General features: G+C 36.5%; 1 protein-coding gene across 1 annotated transcript; it reads right to left on the reverse strand.

The window, feature by feature from the left end:
• Positions 1-9381: 9381 nt before the first annotated feature.
• hoxb9a (homeobox B9a) lies at positions 9382-18179 on the reverse strand. The gene is made up of 2 exons (XM_055035731.1): positions 17291-18179; positions 9382-11510 (listed from the first exon to the last, which is right to left on the reverse strand). The coding sequence occupies exons 1-2, from the start codon at positions 17883-17885 to the stop codon at positions 11275-11277; spliced, it is 831 nt and encodes a 276-aa protein (XP_054891706.1). The 5' UTR covers positions 17886-18179; the 3' UTR covers positions 9382-11274.
• Positions 18180-22995: the final 4816 nt, after the last annotated feature.

The raw sequence follows: 22995 nt of genomic DNA on the forward strand, positions 1-22995 counted from the left end.
TCTAAAGTTCCTGATTACACCTTGGATTATTATCCGAGGCCCCATTTTTTATAACTCTCCACGGGGTGAAATGACATGAGAATGCTTCAGGTTGCTGAGAAGCAAACTTGTAAGATAAACGCTGACGAGCTCACAACGTCTGATGAAGTAACATTAAATAAACTTTGTCGCAATGAAAACAAAATCAGGCTGAGTTATTCCCGAAATCCGACAAGCACAACCCAGGGAGGAAGTTAACGTTGAAATCAAGAACTACTCTATCAGTGGAGCAAGATCCCCACCAAGCGGCCGAATATAGCAATGACATAACGATGATAAACCATCATGTGGTTCTGTGCTGCTCCTGAGTCCCAATGTGGTGATACATCAACTGGTTTCTACACGGGCCAGATTCAGGCAACCAGACAGTCTAAAAATAAAAACGTAAATTACAGTAAGAAAGAAAAAAATGTGATATGCCTACATTTAATTCTATGGCCAATAGAAGACGTTGTGAATTGAAATTGTTTAATGCCGTATCGTCAGAAGCCTCATGTTTGCTGCTGGTAATCTAAAAAGCAGTGGCACCGTAAACAAATGACAAAAACAAGGTATAGATGAAATAGTAAAATCAGATCTCACATCACCCCCAAACACTAAATTGTAAATCTTTATAAAATATATGTGTAAAAAAGGAATCAGCCTCTCAGTATGTCAGTTATATCAGAGAAACAATACTAGATGTGTGTGTGTGTGTGTGTGTGTGTGTGTGTGTGTGTGTGTGTGTGTGTGTGTGTGTGTGTGTGTGTGTGTGTGTGTGTGTGTGTGTGTGTGTGTGTGTGTGTGTGAAATGTTAAAATAAAGGCAGTAATTCTGAAGGGAATACAGCACGCACCTTTGCTTTAACTTCCATGGAAACTCCCAGCTACACAATCTCTACAACGACACATATAAGAAAACACTCACTCACACACATACACATCACATATTTAAAGGCCTCAAATTCTGTAAGTCAATGTTTATCTCAAAAACCTACAAAATGCATTATAATCACAGCATAATAGGTAAGATGGTGCAATGACAGCCGGGTTCTCTATTTGTGTCAGTAGATTCAGTGGATGAGAGCAGCCTGGTCAAACTGTCCATTAAAAGCCGGATAAGAAGCTCCGGACCAGAACCGGCCTGACCGTGCAGCGCTTCCTTTGGCTGCTGAAATCATGTGTTTGGATGTGGAAGTTAATGGCGCCTGCTGTTAGCATGCAAAGAGAGGGAGACAAAAGGCGGTCGAGAGAGGAGAACCCCCCCCTCCCCCCCCCACACACACACACACACACAAGGACAGAGCACCCGTACCCTGGTGGACCACTAAAACCACCAAAAGAGGAGGAAGTGAAGGAAGGATGCTTCTCCTGCTCTCCCGCTGCAGCAGGGCTCATTTTTTCCTCTCTCATCACACATAAATTTGTGGCTTACTTCCCTGAATGTCCAGGCTTTTCCATTCCGGCAGCATTGCGTTTATTCTTCTCATTTTGTCACTGACTCTGTCCTTTGCCGCTCTATCATCCGATGGGAGCTTGAGAACAGGGGGCTTCAGAAACTTTTCTGTTTCTTTTATCTACGTAGGTTTTCTCGTCTCACTCCTTTATTCCTCACGGCGTGTTTGTTTTACAGCCGTTTAGTTCTTAACCTTCAGAAATTTATACGCTATAAACTTTTATTGCCGTCATATTCTTTTATTGCGCCTCTCTGCGAGTGGAATCCCCTCTCTCCCTCTCTCCCATCGCCTTATTTTCCTTCTTCCTCTTTGCTGTTTTTTACGACACCCGGCAGTGCCTTCTTCTGCAAAGCATCCGCACCGGGATTCTGCTTCCCTCTGCACAACATGCCTCCGTGTTTTTTAACTGTGGGCCGTGGAACGCGTGGTAGAGGCAGCACTTCCTGCGTCTGTCGCTCTGTTTCTCTTTGTGGACTAGTCAAAGGAAGTGTGCACGACAGCTGATGCGTAAAGAAGCAAAGGAGGTGAAGGAGAAGGGGAAGCTTCCAAGCCTTAAGTGGCCCGAAGGGGAAAATTCTATCAATTTTTTTTCTAATTTTTTAATCATATCCAACTCAAATATAAGAAATGAAACAAATACCTCCGTCCTAATTAAGGCACCGGCTTTTACAAGATGTAGGCCTATTTGGAGGATCATTTTACTATGGCGCCTACAGATCAATCTGGATTTCCACTGCAGCAAATCGCAAATGGTATTCTTAATTTTTTGTAAAAACATTTTTTTATATTATATTTATTTATATTATTATTCATATTTTCAGCAATGGACCATCAAGAGATCTATTAAAACCAAAGGCTCCAAGTTTAAAAATAATAATAAAAAAAGAACAACAACAAAAAACAATTGGAAATAGAGCGAAACATAAGTTAGACTCATGTTTGGCTTCATGTTAGTGTTAGATTTTCCAATATGGTTCACAACTACAGTGATTAATTCACGAAATATGTTTTGTGTTATCAGGCAATCTGCAAAATTACCTGCTGCATTTGGTAAACATTCAGCCCCAAATGAAAATGTGTTTCAAATGTTATATTATTATTATTATTGTTGTTGTTGTAACAGCTGTCTTATTAAAGCTACCCTTCTAATAATTTGACCCAACAAATATGTGCTTCGATTATTACCTTTAGACTGGTTAATCGGACGCTTCTGACCCGGTCAGCAGCAGCAGCAGCAGTAACTTGTACAAAAGCTGGAAGCAAATCTGCTTCACATGCCGTTAACAGGATTCCTCTGCGCGGGTTGAACATGTGCTACGCAGCCACTGCAGTTTGAGCCGGGAACACTGATCAAGTATGTACAAAAACAAAAAAAATATGGACAACCTTTGCTTTCAACTCAGTTTATGCGTATAGAGAACTCCTTCAGATCCAGGGGAAGATGCATATGTTGTAGTTGTGGATCTAAACGTCATTTGCAGACAGGACAAATATAAGGATGTTGAATTGAGCAACATGCTGCTGTGACTGCCACAAAATTATAGACAATATCTTTACACATTTACTTGCTTATTGATTTAACTTTCTCTAAATCACAGGAAAGAGGGTTTCCTCTTGGTTAATGGCAACATGTTACATTGATTTAAGCGAACAGAACTGGAGGCAGAGATCCGCAAATGGTGTTCATGTGAGGAGTGTTCTGTGACAAAAAAGACTGTAACATCACTACATCAATACCAAACTAACATCAGATTAATGAGCTGAATCATTGACATTTTCTTCAGTCACGTTTGAAATCAGGTGTAATCTTGAATTACCATGAAGTAATTCATTCACAAAGTATTTAGTTTTATGGAGTTTAATTTAAGGCATTTCAGCGAGCACCATGTCACATTTTCTTTGGTGAAAGTCCATCACTGATTTGAAACTTTTGACAGGCCATAATTATAAGGTTGTCGAGAGATTTTATGAATATATCAAGAATATCTGAAAGAAAAAAAAGGAAACTTGTTCTGCAGCCACTGTTTTCTGTCTCACTATCGGCTGACTGTGAAACAGATTCCACTTCTTCCTGAAAGTCATTCTGAAAACGAAGACATGATCTCATTGATGAAAGCATGAAACACAAATAGTTACACTTTACTAAACCCCACCACATATACAACAGTGAGTACTGACTAACTCTCTACCAGGATGATATTGAATTGCTTTTCATATTGTACTTGCTAGAAGATTTTGTAATTGTTATTAAATACATAACACCTTATTATTATCTTTAAATCAATAGAGCTATTCTTGATCCTTTTGAATTACTTATGCACTTTTTAAAGTTAAACATTACATTGACACATTATTCATTTCACCATATTTTTTTTAATAAAAACAATAAGTACATATTTCTTAGAACGTCTCCACATGCTGCCATTACTCTGTTTTTCTTTCTTTTATTTCCAAATAGTGATATCAAACATACAAAGAAAAATATTATATTTATTAACAATTTCTTATATTAAACAAGAAATGTGTTTTTTTAATTATTACTACTGGACCACAAAAACGCTATGTCTTAAATTGGGTATCCCATGAAAACATTTTATGAATTTTATGCATTGTTAAATTATAGGAAGAAAACTCAGTTAGATAATTCAATTTAGTCAAATTCAGCACTTTCCATTTCAACACAGGAACAACATGACTGTTCCTTTAGCAATTGGGACATTCTTCGGAAGAAAACATTTTTCCAGCTTTGAAATCGACCGGATTTAGGTGATTCTACTTCCCATTCAGTTCTGACTTCCATGAACAGTAGACAGCATCATTTTCTTTGGACAGAAGATCTCCAGCAGAACTAATCTCATTAAAGGTGGTCACTGTGAATGGGATTAGAGAACACATTAGACCGACTCATGAAAGTACCAGGCTAGGGCTGCATTCAGTCAGACTACTTTTTGTGACTGTGCAGATTATTTAATAATACTTAGCTTCACTTGTTTCTGAAACCTGATGACACCAGTCAAGCTGCAAACACAGAAATATGGAAACCAGGTTGCAATTAATTTAGAATTTCAAATTTTAGAAAAGACATCAGGGTTGAATAATTTTCATTTGTTTTGTTTTAATTCTGTGGGGAAATTTCAAGATATTGTTGATCAGAACAAATCCTTGGAGTACTCTGAAAAAAAGAGACCAATGTGGTCTCTGAGTAAAACAGAAAAACACAGGTGAGTAGGACAGATTGATTAGATTTTTATTCTCTTTTCTGTTTCCAGTTAGAATCTAAAACAGACTAAAACGTCTTCCTCAAACTTTGCTGTGAGATTGCAGACATGGCCAAACTCTCCCTCTTTCTTTGTTACATGAGAATAAAAGAACAGGAATAAAAGCAGTTTTCCAGTCAATCATCCAATCCAACCTGGCATTTTGTGTTTAACATATTGTGTCATCCTTTTCATTCTCCTATCACAGATTTTTGTTAACTGACAATGAGTCTTTTACATCAACAGTGAGGAATCGAGGCTGAGTCTTCTTTGCAGAAGCAGTCTGGCAAGGTCATGTCATGGTGGCATCTCAATCATACTAAAATCTGGACTTTGACTAAACCTCTCCATAACTTTCTTTTTTTTTTCCAGCCATCCAGATGTAAATTTTTTCGCATAAGTCTGCTTACAACCAAAGTGGGGTTGAGCTTAAATTCTTGAATAGTGTACTTTCATTCAGGGTTTTATGCCAGAGCCTAGAATTTCTAGTTTTATCAATTGCATTCAGTTGTGTCAGGTTGCCTAATCTGGAAATAGCAAAGGAAGTTCAATCCATCATATTTCCATTACCATGTTTAGTTTTTAGTATAATATTTAGTGTGTCAAATGCTGTGTTAATTTTACACCACATAGAATTAATACGTTTTAAAAATTGCAATTTTTCTCTGGTCATTGACCAGAAAATGTTCTCAAAATTCTTGGGCTCATCAAAAAAAGTCTCGTTAGTGCTAAACAGGCTTGTGTTCTTTCTTATCTGGTTCTCATCATCAAACCATGAAGTCTGATCTCTACTGCTGCAAGTGACGTATTTTAGATGCACTTGAACATTTTTTTTCTTGTGATAGTGAATTCTTGAAATAACTTTTCAGGGGTTAGCAAGAAAAGATACACCGTGTTTCCCTTTTTTTCTTTTTTTTCAGATAATGGCTCTGCCGCTGATTCCAAAAGATTTGGAAAGGTTTTCACCAAGATGTCAATTACTTTTTTTCTCATCTGTTGCACTGAACTATGACCTGTTCCATCTTGAAATAGTTTAGCATACAGTATGTTTTCAGATAGGCCCTCCTCAATTTATCCTTTCATTGTAAAAGAAAAAAAGGATTAGTGACAGTTAATTTATAATTTAACATTGGGCAATTATAGCTCATATGTTACATTGGTCCACATTGGCTACAAAAAGTTTATTACTTGTTTCCTTTTCTAAACTGAATTTGGTTTGAAAAGGACATTTTGAGGACAAATGCAAACATAGATCTATAAACTATGTGAACTTTCTTTGACCTATAATGAAAGGAAAGTAAGATGGAGACTGGGATGAGCTGGCATGTGTTTAAAATATGTGTCTCTTTAGTTGTACACTGAAGCCTAAATGAAGAGGGTGTCTGTTGGCTGCAACACCAAAAGACCATCATAAACCAATAAACACCCCCTCACACACAGAGAGAATTGGGGGAGAAGGCATGCAGCTTTTGTCTCTCCATGGGAGAGCGGGCTTTGGATGGAGGCTGGAGGAAGGTTTACAGCTGGGGAACAGGGCTTGCAAATTTCATGAATCTCTAACCCGGCTAGCTACTTTGTAGTACTATATCATATTTCATAGACCGCACAGGAAATTGTGGAGTGTATATGTTACACTTTAAGAGGAAAGTTTACACCAAACTCAATGATAATTTGGGTCCAAATTCCCAGTGTTGAAAGAACACTGGAGTTAAAAGAATAACACCAGAGTATACTCTCACTTTGAGAGTATAAATGAACTCTTTTCCTGATATCATTTGACTCTTTCAAGACTGACAGAGCATAAAAGTAAACTCTGTTAGTGTCTAAACTATACATTATGGAGTAAAATGTACCATGGAAAAGAGAGTTTCTCTATCACCAATACAGAGTTCATTCTGGCTTTAAAGAGTTGATTTTTGACACTAGTATCACTGTGTACTTGTAGCTCTAAATGCTCGCTTGAGATACATTAACCCTTACATTAAAAATAATTACACATGAACCAGCAAACAGAAAGTCTAAGTATACTTTATTTTAGTTTGCATATCTGGTGGGCTAACATATTAATAATATGCCTTCTTCCGACATTTCTGACATTACAACACAGGATAATTTCTTCTTTGGCTCAGTTTCTCTCCTGGTTGTTTGTAACTCCTGTCCTTCTTCCAGGCTTCCAAGAAGTAACTGGTAAAGTTACAATATGGGTAAAGTTTAGGCCAATCTTTGTTGCAGTGTGATACAGTCATGTAAGTTTTCAAATGAAGAATTTCTTTTTGTGTGTGGTTATTAAAACACCTCCCACCTTGTTTAAGATAAGAGATATGTCAGAGTAAAAATTACAAACAAAATTGAAGAACCTCACTTCAGTTTTGGACAGCACCATTGCATGTTCTCAGTAAATCCAATAATCATATTTAATACAACCAAATGAGATTAACTCTACATACACAACAATGCAAAATTGTGCTTTTTTTATGCCTTAATATTAAACATGAATTTGTAAGTGCTAAACTATTGAACTGTTCTGGCAAGCCAAGAAAAAAAAAAAAAAACTAAGACTGCAGGCTTTGAGTTTGTACCCTGCCAGCACCCATAGTCACTGCTTGAACTCAGAAAAATTTCTACTTTCATTTAACCAGAGCATCTTAAGCAACAAGCACAACTGATTGTGATATTGAAAGCAGTAGTTTCTTTGCTATCCTGTCACTTCAGAGAGCCATTAAAAAGTAAGAAAAGTTTTTGTTATTGCTAACATTTGTTGAAAAAACTGGTGCTGTGTTTTCAAAATTATGCCTAAGCAATCATAATAATAAAAACATCTGTAAGATAAGCAAAGACATGTCTTGCTGAGTCAAACAATGAGACCACATGATGGATGTACAGGATTTTCATCAGAAATTGTAAGTTTTGACTGAATTCTTGCAAACTGAAAACATTCTGAAGTATTATGGTAATTGTTTGAAGTGTGATAAAGAACTAGCCTTCTTCACTACACCTATAAGAAAAACTGTATACATAAAAATGTAGAGAGAAGTCATAACAGCCTGGAAATGCTAATCATACTGGGGATCAGCCTTGTTCTGTGTAAAGACAAACAGGAACCACAATGGCATTGCAAACTTCTAATGGATGCATGATGAGGCCCCCAGTGAATGCATTTGTCATCTCTTTGTGTGTATTTGCATATGTGTGTGTGTGTAAAGGGAATTATGATTTCTTTTGGTGTTGCAGCCAGACTGACGCCCTTTTCCTTTAAGCTCCAGTGTACAACAGCAGAGACACGACTGAGGAGACATATTTGAACCACATGCTTTACTCATCCGAGTCTTTCTCAACATCTCATTCTGTTCTTTTAAGGTTTTTCAAAAGGGTGAAAAAATAAGAGGTTCCCATTCCTGGCTCATCCAAGTTTCACACTGAAAAATAAATGTTTTAATTTAAACAAATTGATTGTTGTTGCTCTCTGTTTTTCTGTAAAAAAAAAAATTAAAATAAAAAATTAAAGAAGGAAGCAAAGACAGCAAAAACAGTCAGACTGTCATAAGGTCTTAAATTTAATATGAATCTATGATGAGCAGTGCCAGTGCACAAAGCATGAGATACAATGCAGCGAGAAGAGGGGAGGAAAAACATACATGAAGAAAAGAAAACTAAAGTAGAAGTTTTTGTGCTCATGAAAAAAGATTCTTACTGTGACCAGATCGTTCAGATTATATGGATTAATTTCAAGATCACTGGCCACATTAATCCACGGCAAATCTCAACATACTCATTTCGTCAGGAGAGCAAAAACTAAGACAGAAACCAAAGTCTTTAAAGGTTAAGAAACCTCAGTAAGAGAATGAGCGTTTAAATCAATGTTGTTTAGCATTACTTCATCTTTATCATATCTTTTCATCTCCTCTTTTCCAAAATACAAACAGTCTAAGTCATTACTGATCACAATCAAATAAATTCACAATAAAATACACATAAAACTCATCAGACTGACATCAAACTATATAATTCAGACAGCACAACATGGAAAACAAAAGAAAATCCATAGTACAGCAAGATAACGTGTTTAAAAAAAATATTATATTCAACATATTTGACTTATTTCATCTTGAAACACAAGGTTACTTGCTTTGTGTAAAATAAATTAGAAATGTTTCATGTTAAGACATTTTAATTATTTTTCTAGCAATATTTCCAGCAAGCAATGCCTTTAGATAGATTTACGACACAACAAAAAACAGCAACAAAATAACCTGTTCAAAATGACTCGAGGCATGCACAAACCATGTAAACATTTTATCTCATAAATGGAGGGTGTGATGCTGCTTATCTTAAAATTTGTAGCTTTTGCCTGGATAGGACTGTTCTAGTTGACCAGGTTACACTCCTCCACATTCACACACATTTACACACACTCACCCAAACTCACCTGTTCATGTCCCAGCCTCGTGTACACACCTGCTCTCACACTCTCACTCACCTACATTCACTAGCTGACACTCAACTCATCACCCCACATCTCCCTTACTTCTCACCACACACACACACACACACACACACACACACCCACACACACACACACACACACACACGCACACACACACACACACACACACACACCCCACACCCACACCACCCCCCCCCCCCCACACACACACATGCCCACTTGTTTGCTCATAAACACACTTACCAGCATTCACCTGAACTCACACATTGACTAACACTCCACTCATACAAAACTTTCCCAAGTACAAACTAGATGCCATTCATGTCCATGTTTTACACACCAGCACAGAGACAGAAAGGCTGGCCAACATAGCCACCATCAGTTTTTGATTGAAACATAATAATCATAAATGTTTAGAAGATATCCTCAAATGATAATGGTCAGAACTATCATGTTAAAACAGCAGCGGAAACAAACAGAAAATCAATCCTAAGTATCATGGTAGCAATAGAAACATGTTCAGGCGTTAAGCATCAGTGAATGATGCCAAATCATTCAAGCAGTCATTACTTACAGGAGTTTTGCAGCAAACTTCCTGAAATAACAAAAACCTTGCATAGCAGACACTAAATATTTTGTATGTAGAAAAATAGAGAGAATTTCTTCCAAAATGCATCTTGACAGCACAGTGAATAAAATCTGGACTATGGTAATACGTTGTTATTTTCCTTCTGCTGACTGATGATCTGTGTATACTGCCCATGCATGTGCAGCTCTTGTTGCAACTCTCGTTGTTTAGAAAACCGTCAAATCTATAAATGTCTTTGTTTTAGGAATGTCAAGATTAGTGAGAAACTGGTTTTCCAAAGCTGGCATCTCCAGCGGTTACAGGCCAAGAAGCAGGTCACTCCCTGGACAGGTCAGTTCAGGGTAAATGTTTTCACAAAGACAATATCTTTTGTTTGAAAAATAATGGAATAGTCTTTTCTTGAATTTGTGGTTTGTGCAGTTTAAATTAAAAATTTTTTGAAACAATTGTACAACTTTACAAGGTCATTATTATTCATCCGTTAACAACACAGCTCAGGAATAAAGGTCTGTGGGTGGTCTTTCATTTTTGGATGCAGCTTCACCACTTCTATGTGCTTCTGTTGGCATCATGTATCAAAAATAAGAAATAGCACGGTTTTAAAGAAAGAAAGCTTCTATTTTACTGTTAGCAGTCTACTTCTGTCTTTTACTTAAAGTTCCTGCTTCTTTCCCTTTTAGGACTTATGTTTTGGGGTGTTTTATTACCACAAGACTAGTGATGCTTGCATTCTGTATGAAGTCCAGTTAATTAAAAGTAGAAAATGCCCACAAGGAACTGCTGCTTGTGTGTATGATCAACCTCATTCATTAACATAAGCTTAAACGATTTCAAAGTTCCAACCTTCTGTCAAACATCTTAATATTTTAAAACTTTACTTCCACTATAGTGTGTCCAACACTTTTTAGGGATGAAGTCATGTTCTGAGGGTGAATGTATTACAGGAAGTAAACATTGATCTTCTTTCAGATGTTGGTGGTTCTATAAACTCTGGTCCAAGCCAGTGGAGTTTCCACATCCCTTAACTATATCTGTGTGTTTATGTATTTAAGAAATAGATTCAAATATGGAGCTGATTTCATTAAAAGCTCCATATAAATTTGACTTTTTCTTGCACATTTTGAATACTGTGTCAAAATCTCTTGGTTTATTATTTGAAGAGACTGACTTCTCTTCAAATAAGAGAAGTCATTCTCTTATGACTTCTCTTATTCGAGAGAATGGCAATGAAATGAACCTTCTCTTCATGGAAGTGAAGTGAAGTGAAGTTAAGGTTGGTGTACATGTCTGTTCAGAAAGGCCATTGTATTCTGGTTATACAAAAAAGGTGCTTCATGATGGATTAACTATATGGTGGGCTATGAATCTATAGGCGTGTGTATTTGTGTGTGTGTATGTGTAGGTGTGAAGGCATGTGTGTGTTTGTGTAAGAGAGACAGAGAGTGAGAGCGAGAGGGATAGAGAGAGAGAAAGTGGTGAGTGATTATTTGTAATGTGGTCTTTAGTCCCACTACTCCTTGGTCTGGTCTTTGCTCTGTTTCTTCATTTTCATTCTCCGGTTCTGGAACCAAATCTTAACCTGCCTCTCTGTCAGGTTCAGTGCGCGAGCCACCTCATGCCTTCGGTCTCTCGTGAGATACATATTGAACAAAAATTCCTTTTCAAGCTCTAGGGTCTGGTATTTAGTGTATGGACACCTCTTCTTCCTGGAGGAGCGTGCATGAAGCCAGTTGGCTGATGGGTCATCTGTAGGAATACAGCAAAAAGAAACAAAAGAATGTGACAATGTGTGAAAAGGGAGTGGGGGAGAAGGGGTGTGTCTGCTACATCTAGTGTCAGAGAAACACAAATCCAAAACATTAACATGTTGGTTAAGCGAGAGATTACAGTCTGACTTCATCAATCATGATTTCATCATTGCAAGCAATAGCTGAAGCTGAAAAAATGAGCTGGGAAGCTATCCAATTACAGAACTATAGAAATGACCATAAAAAACTCTCCCATCAAGAGTTTTTTATGCTCTTGATGGAAGTCAGGTGTTTGCTTCAACATTCAAAACACACAATTCTTATATTCAACACATAAAAATGTCACAGCGTAGAAGTAAAATATTGATGTTCAACAGATAAATAGAAGTTATGACTAAAAATATTTCAAAATCAAAAAGATTATTTCCCTTGATGATTACAAGCACACAAAAACACATCCACACTAACACACAGCTGCATACATGCACATCCCCAACCCCCACACACACAAGAAAGATGAATTACAGCTCTGTAAAGCTTTCATTATCATTCTTTCTCTTCTGGGACTATGAAGATTATGTTACGGAAGTCACTGCATTACCTCTGATCGTTCCTTTAGGAAGCAGAAAAATATCTCTCGAAGAAGATATTTGAATGTATGATGTTCACTTTTGTTTTTTATTAAATGGTACATCTTTCACATGTTTGCCTTGATAAAACCTAACAGAAAGAGCTGAAAACAGCAGTTAAATCCTAACCATCAGAAAAAATAATAGCTTTTTATTTTAGTCATGAAACAATAAAGGTTACATTTGCCTTTTAAATTAAATAAAACAACATGAGATTTAAATAATGCTTTTCAACCATGACAAATGTATAGCATCTTCAAGAACCCTCAAAGGATTCTCAAAGATGCTATACAATAAAATAAAAATGTATTTTATGTAATTTAGTTCTCTTGCATCTTCTTGGAACCTCTAAAGGCCCGAGAAATTAAAAAACAAAAGTGAATGTAGATCATGTGTTGCTTTATGGTAACATGGATGTGAAATACTAAATCACTTTGTGTGGTACATAATTAGGGCCTTTGAATTGAATATTCCTATTTTTGAAAGGGGAGAAAACCAACACTTACTTTCTTTCTCAACATTATTTTCCCTAACGATGTAGCCTGCCTTGTTTTTCACAACAAACTATGAAATCCTCATCTTTGGTATTTTTATTGCTTTCAGATTGATGTAATTAGTCAAGACTTGTTTTTTGCATATATGCCTTCTTTAGGGCTTGGAAATGTCTGTTCTCCTATAAAGAAGTGTTTCTATGAAACATCTCACATAAGCTGAATTCTGAAAGAAAATGCTTCTACATTATTTTAACTCTTTAAGATTATCCCTGAATTTACAGCTGGTAAAAAGTATTAATATATTTGTAAATATAGTTTATTATACATATCGATCTTACCTGACGTCTAAAGAGAAAAAAAAACAATATTTTCAGTGCAGGACAATTCTTGTGGATTTGGGGAGAAATATAAATGCCTTGACTGTAATTGTTGTAGTCTGAAAGCACAAAGACTTTAGAACATAAGAAGAAAATTTGTTTTGTTTGGAATACTAACTATAGCTTAATCTCAGTTTAGGCTTGATGTGTCATCAATTTTTACCCAATCTTCTTCAGATTTTCACCAAGCAACTGGTTAATGACTCAGTAAAGCTTAAAGTTAAATTATTTATCCGTGTGGAAGACTTTGGATCTTCAGTGTTCAATTAATATTGATAATAACACCAATACTATTGCTTCTATTACTATTACAACTACTACTACTACTACAAGTAATAATAATAATAAATTATTTTTTTCATGTGCATTTCATCTTAAGCAATGTTTTTATTTTAATAGACTAATGTGCCAAATAAGGAGGAGACCCATGTTTTATAATTTAAATTTCAAAATTAAACCAACAGTGGAACTTGATATATATATATATATATATATATATATATATATATATATATATATATATATATATATATATATATATATATATATATATATATATATATATATATATATATATATATATATATATATATATATATATATATGCAGTGTTGAAACAGGACTAATAGAACAACATAGTGCTGTAGCATCAGACCCATTTGGATCTGAATGATAGGTTCCCTATTTTCTATTCTTCCTGTAACCAACGGCCTCTGTCACAGAACATGTCCTCAACACTCTCTGGAATCCATTTTCTCCAGTGTGTTCAGAGTGTCCAACGTGGCCAGCGAACAAAAGATCAATTACATTTCAGAGCAAAATATAATTTTTGCAAAAGAGACAAGTATGTATATGTGTATTGGTGGAGATTGGGTGGGGGTTGTGCAGTACTTCTACCAAGCTATTAAGTGGGTCCTTTGCATGACTTGGGTGTATTATCACCTTGAGAGTCATTCATTACTATTGGAGCAAGGCCACGACCATGGTTGTCACCAAAGATGACAAATGGGGGTAGAGGAAAGTGAAAGGTGTGCTTGTGTGAGTCTGAGAATATGTGTATATGTGTTTGAGTTGTATCTATACCATTCAACCCGTGCATCAGCCAAGTAATGTGTGGTTTATCCACATAGATGAGAAGATGGACACTTGTGTACAGAAATTAATAATGCTGTTGTGTGATAGTTATCTACCACTGACTAGGTAACTATGTGATGTGTGGCCTCATTGATATTTACATAGAAAGAAACAAAATGTCAACAACTCGGGCCATTTTCTTCTACTTTTGCAATTTTTTTTTAATAGTTCCAGAAATTGACTCCTTTTTTATCCAAAAAGCACGGTGTTACATCTATTTTTCCCCTTCACCATCAGTAACATGGCAATTAATGGGGTTGTTCATCCAGCGTTAACATAATTCACTTTGGGGTAATAACTGTGTGAGTTTACCCAGCAGCAGCACAAGGACTGAAGTGTGATTTGGTAGTTTGTCCTGGGCGGCTGCCCAGCTCTCATAATGCAAAGAAAATTCTGGAGCTGGAAAGAGACTTTATTTAACATTTTGTGACAACCATCCTCTTGTTAACATATATTATGCATATCATACAATATTTCACTATTTTTACTTACTGAAAAGTGAATAAGACATGCATTCAAAGAGTCCAATTTAAAAGTTTACTGTAGCTGTCATTCTGTCTTCTTTAGACTCTTGTCTTCAAATTAGAGATTGTGGATCTGGAATCTTTCCTCTTCTGAAACCAAATATTTTAGAAGCAGGAAGTTTTGTGGTGTTGCTGTTGAGTCTAAGTTGAGCTGGTATCCTGAAATAAAGACTTTGCACATCTACAACTTTCCAAATAGTTGACATAAGTACAATTCATTTTTTTTCATTTGTATTTAAGGTTAATGGTTTTTGGTTTGTTTTATGTAACATGATCATTTAAAACGTTGAAATTTTTTAACCCGTTGATTTCAACCACACAAGCTTACACAATGTTGGACTGAAATTAAATTAAATGTCATATGTGTGTTATTTTTTATACATTACTAGAGATTGTTCTTATTGCAACAATGTGATGTTATTGTTTTCTCAAGATGTCAGACATGAGAAATGAAAACTATTTCAGTCAGCCTTCTGCACTTTTCTACGACATTATGAGAAACTAGATTATAATCTTTTCCTGAATTTTCAACATGAAGGAAGTAACTACCAACCATGATCCCAACATGTGTTCAGTATTCTCTGTCAATGTCCCAGTACTTGTTTTGTCAGACCGGCTTTTAATGCCAAAATAGCAAGAGTTTTACAACTATATAGCAATATCCTGATATTCGTGTCATTCTGGTCACATTTTTAAAGTTTGTTGTTTTATTTATTAAATTCTAATGAAATCGTTTACACATTACTATGTTCTTTTTTTTATTTGTACTATGTTCTTTTTTTAAAAACTGAAATGAATTAGAGTGATGATTTGTGTATCTTTACAATGAGGTTCTCTGTGCTTACTGAAAAACAAATCTACTGCAGAACACAAGATTTAATAATAAGAAAAATACGCTTACGCTTTAAAAAAGCAGACAGATAGCTTCCTCCTGTTCCAGTGTAGACAGATAAACCTTCCCAATCAGCAGTTCGGTCTGGATCTCTGTGTGGGGGGAAAGTCTAATAATTCATCCCGGAGCCTGATGGGCTCCATCCAGCTCACTGCTTTGATGCATCGCTCGCTAACGTGCTGTAATAGTGGCTGCATTAGGTTGTTTGTGTGTGTGTGTGTGTGTGTGTGTGTGTGTGTGTGTGTGTGTGTGTGTGTGTGTGTGTGTGTGTGTGTGTGTGTGTGTGTGTGTGAGGGGGGAGGGGAAGATGCAGGTGTGTGCGTGTGTATGCACGTGTGTGCACGTGCGTTAGCAGTGCTTTGATAAATTGTGCTCAGTTTTTATTTCTGCTTCTGAACAAGCCTCTGTTAAGACACAGTTCTGTTTTGGTCGGCGGCGCGGCATGGAGAGAACAGGACCGAGGTGCACACGTCCAAATAATACGTTTCAAATAAATGATGAAATATCGGAAAGGATTTTTAACTGAAATAACAACAATATTCGACGATGATTACGGGGATTGTGTTTCGTAAGTGTTCGTAAAAACACAGACACGAACCATATAGGCCAGCCAGCAGAGAACTGAAGTAGATCAAGAGACGCTTAATTCAACTCAAGCCAATTATTTATTATCTTCCAGCTATGGTCAAAATTTGCGGCGAAAAATAATTATAATCATGACCCGAACTATTTTCCCGTTGACTTCTGTGTATTATCGGGCCGCTTCATCAAACATGAAGAAAACTAAACAGTTGAAAAAAAAATCAAACATCAGACAGGATTCTTATAAATAACGATATGAAGGTGCAAAATGAAGCTGGTTGTAAACCAAGCCACTCAAATGTAAAAACTTAAACTGATTCTGACTGGACAACAAATCTTAGAATAAAAACAAACAAACAATCTCACTTTAAAACCGCCACAAGATTATGGATCCCATTAATTTTAAAATCAGTCAAACCAACGTGTCTGTGCTTGGCTTGTACTTTTGCTAGTTGGGTATTGATATCTGGTTTTGTTTTCTCTTTTGGCTTGTTTGTCTCTGGGAGCTGCAATAAGTAAGAGACCGTTTTGCTGTTGCTCTGTTAATAAATGGAGCAAAACAGAATGGCTGTAACACGCAAAAATGCTCACAATTTCGTAGAATTGCGAGCATTTTTCTAAGAACTCCCTATATCTTTATTCCCAGATGTTTGCAATACTTTAAATGCCGCCTGCTGCCCAACCTTAACGCTCCCTGTACTCTGATGAGAGTGGCGGATCAATCTGCTCTGCTTTTGAGGGAAAACGGTGACAAAATGAATGCAAAATGTTTTAGTGTTTTTGAAAGAGGAATAAATTGTTACGCAAATATACTTAGGTTTTCAGACTCTTAGATGGATTTTAAATGTTGATAAATAAGATTGAGCGCATTAAAACTATATGCAATTACTCACATGCACACACACACACACACACACACACCTATATATATATATATATATATATATATATATATATATATATATATATATATATATATATATATATATATATATATATATATATATATATATATGCAGGGTGGAAGGTGGGAACACTTTCTGGCTTTCCGGCTCTTTGTTCTTGTTTTATGGCGGCATTAAAGTATTTACTGTCTCCCATCCCATGCAGTTCTCCCTCGCATCATTTCCTGCTTTCATTACTTACTTTGATCCGCGCTGTCCTTGTCTTTACTTCCTTCACAGACATCCTTACTTTCTTCAAATCCTGATCCCTGAATGGAAGTGGAATGGAGGTTCAGCTCGCGTTCCGCCGTGGAAATCGATTCTAGAATGTATGTGGTAGTCTCGTGTTGTCCGCTGATTTTGATGGGAAGCTCCCCGCCTTGATGGCTAAGCTGGGGCTCCAGTTTGACCTGCCCCGTTTGGCTCTGGCCCGGGAAAGACTCGGAGTCTCGCGGCGCGCAGTCCAGCCATGATCGAATGTATCTCGTGTCTGCCGCGCCTGAGGCGACATGCTGGCCCGGGATGTAGGGATGGTAGACTGCAGGGAGACCACCAGTTCCGTGGTGCGGGCTGAAGGGCCCCCAGGGTGATGAAAAGACCGGACCTTTGGGCTGGAAGCTGCAGGATGGATATGGCTCGGAAAGAGCATGCTCGGAGTGCGCGGCTCCATCGGTCGCAGCGGAGGTGGAAACGGGAAACTGGACGCTGGAGAAGCGAGGCGCGCCCGAAAGTTCGTCGCTATCATGACTTATGATGGAGTCCACGTAATAGTTGCTCAAAGTCCCAGAAATGGACATTCTTGGACATTATCTAGAATACGAGGCAAGTTTACTTCATGCAGAACAAAAGCAGAGACATTAAGATAATTTTGCCACTCTCTTATTTCCCACTCCCTTCTGCAGATTACTTTCAGGGCTCTCTCTCTCTTTCTCTCTCTCTCTTTCTCTCTCTCTCTCTTCTCTCTCTCTCTCTCTCTCAGCCCTTCCCCCTCTCCCATCACCAACTTGCTCAGTATAGCGAAACAAAGTGCTACAGCCTACCCATCGTAAATGTTGGCGGGTTATTCGGGTCTGTGCAGCTGATTGGCCGGACCTTTACCCTGAGCCTGAAAAAGCGCCGCTGCAGCAAAAACAAAAAAAAAAAAAAAAAAAAAAAAAAAAAATAGCACCCCCTTACCCCCAAAACAGAAAGAAGAAAAGAGGAGACGTAGCTTCTTCCGCTCTCTCTTTGTCCTCCATTTCTTCACTTCATTGTATTGCAGTGTTTACAGGCACAAAATAAAATAAAATAGTACAAAAACAAATGCCTATAAACACTGTACTATAATTTCTTCTGAATCACAATAAATTGCATTCTAGCCAATAGCAATGTCTGTGCAAACTGCATTCAAACTATGAGGGTCAACTAAATGCAGATTTTTGTAGTTTTTTTTATTTGATTTTACTCAAACGCAACGTTTGGGTCACGCGCATTCCAGAATGTGTAATAATGACCAAGAGAGAAGTCAGTGCTGCTGTATTGCGGTCAAGCATTTACCTCTTAAATCAGCTCTGTGTTTGGTGGGTATGCACTTAAATCACTATTACACTAACTCACTAGTCCTAATTCATGTTGCGAGAAAAGACAAGTTAACTGAAAAACATCCCACTGGAGCTTCTGTCATTATTTACTTGCCTCCTGAACTTAGCTTGTAGTCCTTCCTTGTGGCTTTGCAGCTGTGACACTATTTTTATTGGCAAATTAACGTTTGTCAATTATCTCTATTAAAGCAGGTCCGTCTTGACTTTAAAGGGCAAACTATTTCAGCTACTTTTTGAGGCTTATTTAAAGCCACAATAAAAGCTCCCAGGTGATTGTTTCTGGTTTATAGGCCACGGCTCGTGGTAGTGCGGGGGCAGTGCGCCTTGACGGGGAAAGAGAAGCTGGATGGAGGAAAGAGACGAAGCTGCTGGCTGCCAGAAAGAGGAACATTGGGCTCTGATGATCTGCGATATAATTCATGTTTGAGGGTCAGGATAATGACGAAATGTGAGAGAGGACTGGAGGGGCACTGGAGGGGCCGGGAGGAAAACACAAACTATTGACGTCATCGGTATGGTAAGTCAAAGCTTTTGATTGTGATTGTACAGAAATTTAGTTCTGGATTTCAGTCAATAATAACTATTAAATCCCATCTGTATGGTACACACGCTAACTTTGTTATTTAAGTTGAATCAAGATAAACTAAGGCGGAACTGCAGCGCTGCAGTTATGCAAAAGAAATAATAATGAACCGAAAATTCTGGCTTCAGTCAGGTAATCTTTTGTAATTGAATTTGAATCGGACTTTTTCATTGAATTGGAATAAATTGGATTAATCTGAGTGTGTTTGGACAGAGAATCGTTTCTGTTCAACCGGATTTAAATTGGGCTTGTTTGATGTGTCACCTTGAGAAATGATGAAATCTGTATTGAACTAAGCTGTACTAAATTAAGGTGAACTTAATTCAATCACATTTATTTTTCTATATTTGTTCTGATTTGTTTTATGATTGGAACAGATTCGGAAAAAAATATAAAATTCTGACATTAACTTTTTTTTTCCCTCAAGCGGCATGTTTTTGTGACCAAATCAGAAGCGACAATTCCAGGAAGGTTTGAAGAGATTCGCGATTTTAAATAATGTCCTACTCAACGTTACACTGATGAAATGAATGCATAAACAAACTAAACTCAGTGTACTTTCTTTTGTTTTCGATTGTTCGTTTAATCTGGTGCATAACTTTGTTATGTTTAAGAGCATCTTAAACATGCTTCCTTGTGTCATTATTGCTGAAGCCTGCTTTGCCTTGCAGTCACAGTTAGTATCTTTTCAGTCAGACCGCAGGCTGAGGGAATTTCCAATTTTCACAGGGCCTCCACCCTGTGGGTTTACAGTCATCCAGACAGCGCGTTAATTGAGAACAGCGCAGTGCAAAAAGCTTTAAAATGTTATCTGTAGAGCAGAGTTTCAGTTCAGAGCTTCAGTGAGGTTAGAGCGGAGATTTGGGAGAAGCAGGCCCCCTCCGCGCATATTTTCCCAATTACTTAATCCGCTATTACATGATAATGTGAGTTTCATTAAAAAGCCAACGTGGTGAGACTTATTTTGTTATTACATCTGGATTTGATGACACATTCAGAAAGCGATGTTTTCAACAGGAAGGTAACGCATTTTCTCGTCAGTTCTTGCGCCGCTTGACGCCAATTAATCGGCTCTCGAGACGAACTTTCCCGAAGACACGAATCAAGTTTGCAGTGGTTCAACACCCTCGATGCCATCACGTTAAAGCGCCTGCAATTGAAAGAACATTTCTTATTAAAAGAAAAAGGTTTTGCATCTGCACCTGAAGACATTAATAGATCATTTTGCAAGCTTCATTAAAGTATTTACAGAACTATGAATTACCATGAAATCATTTGTCTTTTAAATCTGCCACTCAACAGAGTTTATATTATTTTCTATATTCTTAGCAACTAACTTAATAACAATTGTTAAGACATTCTGAGAAATATGGTCGATTCCGTACAGAACCTTTTTTCGGTGTAATTGATACAGCGCCGAATTTCTAACTCATGCTTAATTTGGCTTACAGTGGGCATATTGATTTTCGAAATAAATATAAAAGCACCGCAGTCATTTTAATTTAAAACAAGAAATGATCTTCTTTTTACAAAACTGAACTCATCCAATTTCAAGTAGCTTATACAAATAGACAAAAAAGTTTAATAATAATAACAACAATAATAATGATAATAACATTATTATTATTATTATTATTATTATTATTATTATTATTATTATTATTATTATTATTATTATTATTATTATTATGCAATAATAATCAATTTTATATTTGATAAAATTGACTTTGTTCTCATATTCATTTACAAATAAATGTTAAACTGGAAAAAATAATAATTTCTTACACAAAACTCCTCAGAAACTTTGGTAAGAAATAATATTTTTCCAAAAATGGGAATTTAAAATGAACAGAAATTTGTCTTACAGATTAGGAATAGTAACACCATGGTTAAAAATAATTAACATTTTCTTTAAATTTTCAATAAGTTTTTGTTTTATTTTCCCCTTCAGCCATAAGAATTCACTAGATAAAATATCCAACTCACACTAGTAGAAACTTTTCAACTTGCATTATAAGTTTTATGCCTCTGGAAAGTTTTTTTTTCTTCTGTTGAAAATGGCCTGCTGCTTTTTTATTAATGATTCCCAGTAGTACACTGAGACCTTCTCACACGGTGGCCCACATAACTATGTAATTGTGCGACTGCAGAACTTATCCCATTCAGGGCGAGTCGGAGTGGTTTGTTAGGTGAAAAACTTACTGACTAAGAAGTTAGATTTAAAAAAACCTGTACCTCTCTCCTATTGCTTGAAAACTCTGGACATCTTTCTAAGCATGCAATAACCTTGCTGAAAACATATTTCACCTATGCTTCAAAAATAATAAACATTATTGTTGGTTCATATTATTTTTCTAACAGTATATGAATGTTAGCTTTAGCAGGGTGTCTTATATGTACTTTCAGATGACATGTCTTCTATCTTGCTACTGCATAGAAAGACAGACATTTTGCGAGGCTGAAGAAGTGTCACATCTATAAACAGAGACAGAAACAGAGGTCATGGAGGGCAGGGCTAAAGAAAAAGTAAGTATATGCATAGCAGTAATTATATTGTTAGCAGCAAAGAAAGGGAGTTCTTCATGGTTTTCTTAAATTGGATGTTTTTGTGTTACTTCAGTGTGATATCTGGCTTTATGACAGTATTACAAAACACTTCGAAAAACATGACAATCAAGTCGTAAGGCACAAAACTTCCCTTAATTAAATAAATAATGCTGAAGTTTATGCAGATTTTTCAAATGAAATATTTATTTGTCACAGATAAACTCAGATCTATTCACATTCTTGGTGAGAAAGAGCAAAAGCCAAAGATCCTAAGTCTCACAACATTGTCATCTACAGGAACTGAACCTCCAACCCCTAATTCAACTTGGATAAGAGGCTCATACCAGCTTCAGCAAGTGACATGTTACACACAAGACAAGGACACTTGGAATATGTTTTATGTCTATATATGTCTATAATATTTTTAATTTGACTCTTTGAATCACATAATTAATTAAATATTTAATTCAAATGAATAATTATTGAATTGAAAAATAAATCATTCAAATAACTGAGTTTTCTGAATTCAAATAATTGAATTCAAATGATCTGAATTCAATGAATCTATCTATCCATGGATGGATTAATAAAGGCTTTGGATTATTTTTATTTTACTGAGTTTTAATTGTTTTTGTAGATTGTAGTTTTTAGTTTAATAGCTTCAAAACCTTAGAGGAGGTGAAATACAAGGTCTTGGTTGGAAGACACTGACCCGACTTACAGCCACTGATCCTGCTGATGAGATGGACTCACCAGATGAGCCCGAATTAGAAACCAAACACTGGAGTCAGAGGCTGTTTGGAAAGAATAGAGCAGAAGGGGAAGAAAAGTTTTCTTCTCACAAGCACTTGGCAACTGTAACATTTAGTAAGTCTAAGCTAATGTATCTTTCAACCTAAAATTATGTAAATTGTTGTATATTATTCTATTGCTTGATTGAATCTTGTACAATTTTCCCCATAAAGATTTCATTTCATGAAACAATGAACATTTTTTATAATACACACTTCGTAACTTAAGAAAATATATATTATGGGGCTCTACAGTAGTGCAGTTGGTAGCACTGTTACTTTGCATCAAGTTTGATTGATCTCTCTAAATTCTCCTTCGGTGTGTGCATGCTTGATTTTGTCTGTCTAATTTTGCAATGGACCTGTCCAGGTTGTGTCCTGCCTCTCGCTCATTGACGACTGGAGA

This window comes from Poeciliopsis prolifica, unplaced genomic scaffold (genome assembly GCF_027474105.1).
Source record: "Poeciliopsis prolifica strain line A6 unplaced genomic scaffold, Auburn_PproV2 SCAFFOLD010, whole genome shotgun sequence".
NCBI lineage: Eukaryota > Metazoa > Chordata > Actinopteri > Cyprinodontiformes > Poeciliidae > Poeciliopsis > Poeciliopsis prolifica.